The 2,138-nt window shown below is 42.1% G+C and overlaps 1 protein-coding gene across 1 annotated transcript; it reads left to right on the top strand.

The window, feature by feature from the left end:
- The first annotated feature begins 863 nt into the window (after positions 1-863).
- Positions 864-1,841, top strand: LOC138368107 (uncharacterized). The gene has a single exon (XM_069330409.1). It carries the CDS (start codon positions 864-866, stop codon positions 1,839-1,841), a length of 978 nt encoding a protein of 325 aa, XP_069186510.1.
- The last annotated feature ends 297 nt before the right edge of the window (positions 1,842-2,138 follow it).

Raw genomic sequence — 2,138 nt, 5'->3', positions numbered from 1 at the left:
TTCCCCTGAGAATTTCGTAAGTGGTTATCATGTCTCCCTTTACTCTTCTGTTTTCCAGGGTTGAGAGGTTCAGCTCCCTTAGACTTTCCCCGTAACTCATTCCTCTCAGTTCCGGGAAAGTCTGGTGGCATACCTCTGAATCTTCTCTAACTTCGTCTTGTGTTTAACTTTAACTAGGTACATACTCCAGGATTGGCCTTAAATAAGTAGTATGCCGCTGATGATATCCTTTTGATGTGGGTCTCTGGGGACAGGTTCGGTGTGATATCGACCCCAGATCTTTCTCTCTATTTGACTCTTGCAGGATTTCACCTCCCAGATGGTACCTTGTGTTCAGCCTTCTGCTCCCTTCGCCTAATTTCATTACCTTACACTTTCCTGATTTGAACTTTAGCAGCTGTTTTCTAGACCATTTCTCTAGTTTGTCCAGGTCGTCCTGTAGTCTCTGTCTATCTTCATCTGTTTTGATTCTTCTCATAATTTTTGGCATCACCAGCAAACATTGTGAGGAATGAGTCTGTACCCTCTGGAAGGTCGTTTACATATACTACAAACAGGATGGGTCCGAGTACAGCCCTGTGGAACCCCGCTGGTGACATCTCGCCACTCTGATGCCTCCCTCTTCACCGTTACTCGTTGTTTCCTATTGCTTAGATACTCCTTTTCCACTGGAGCACCTTACCTTTTACTCCTGCCTGCTGCTCCAACTTTTGTAACAGTCTTTTGAGAGGTACTGTGTCAAAGGCTTTCTGACAGTCCAAGAAAATGCAGTCTGCCCACCCTTCTCTTTCCTGCCTAATTTGTGTTGCTTGGTCATAGAATTCTATTAGGCCTGTGAGGCACGATTTACCATCTCTTAACCCATGCTGGTGGTGTGTTACAAAGCTGTTTCCCTCCAGATGCTCTACGAGCCTTTTCCTCACAATCTGCAAGCTTTTCGCAGATTTGCTGCACGAAGATCTTGCCCGAAATTAATGATCTCGGATAATAGATCTAACTTCGTGGCAGGAGAAGCTTGCTTACAAGATATATGGAACCATCCAGAAGTACACTCTGTGCTCAAACAGAAACAATGCTATTGGAAATTTATTCCTCCAAGAGCACCATGGCACGGCGGTTTTTACGAAAGAATGGTGGGAACTGTTAAGAAATGCCTAAGACGGCAGGCGAAAATGCCTACCTTACAACGGCAGAAAATTAATCTCACCGAATTACAGACCCTTGTCGTGGAAATTGAAGCACGAGTCAACAACAGACCTCTAAGCTACTTAACAGAAGATTTCTCCCAAAGTGAACCCCTAAGCCCCTCTCATTTGATTCATGGTAGCCTTCTGAGCCCTCTAATATCTCTAGGAGACGAGGATCCAGCTGACCCTTCGTGTGTCAAAGCAAGTGACTTGGTGGAGAGTTATAGACACCTTTCAAGAGTAATAGAGAAATGGAATGAGGTCTGGACACATGAATATTTAACTGCTTTAAGAGAATATCATTATGGAGCTGCAAGCCCATATAATAAAGTTAAACTTAAACCAGGTGATCTTGTCCTAGTAGACAGTGATGGACCCAGGTCAGATTGGCCTATAGGTAAAATTGTTGACATCCATCCTGACCGCCATGGTATTTTACGAATTGTTAAAGTTCAGTGTCGAGGCACTACTACCCTGAAAACACTAAAGAAGTTAGTACCTGTAGAGTTAGCAGAACACGAGTGTTCTACAGATATACCTGTAACCCAAGTTTCAAAGAATAATGATTCTACTCAACCGAGCACAAGACCATCAAGAGTCGCTGCTCAGGACTGCAAACAGAAAAATAAACAATATTTTGATTCAATTCAATAGTAGATAACTTATCATTTAAACTTGAAGTGACGACACTGATGTAGTGATGAGTTGATGTCCAGTAATTAGTTACGAGTCATAGTGACCCTGGACAGTAGCCTGACTGTATTGATGAGGTCTCCTTAATCTTAAATGAACCAATTATTCATAATTTATTTTTTGTTAATATCCTTCTGTCTCTTACAAAGGAATTATTCAATAATTTTCAATATTTATTTACGTTCCCATGTTGACTTAGAGTCATCTACACAGATTCGGGACATTCGTTAGGTGCGTACTAACCTACTAACCCATGAA

This window comes from Procambarus clarkii, chromosome 24 (assembly GCF_040958095.1).
Source record: "Procambarus clarkii isolate CNS0578487 chromosome 24, FALCON_Pclarkii_2.0, whole genome shotgun sequence".
In the NCBI taxonomy this organism is placed as follows: Eukaryota; Metazoa; Arthropoda; class Malacostraca; order Decapoda; family Cambaridae; genus Procambarus; species Procambarus clarkii.
The sequence above is the reverse complement of the archived record's forward strand: the minus strand, read 5'-3'. Positions and strand labels throughout refer to the sequence as shown.

Coding starts and splice junctions, on each gene's coding strand:
- LOC138368107 (XM_069330409.1), top strand. CDS start 864: ATGCTGGTGGTGTGTTACAAAGCTGTTTCCCTCCAGATGCTCTACGAG.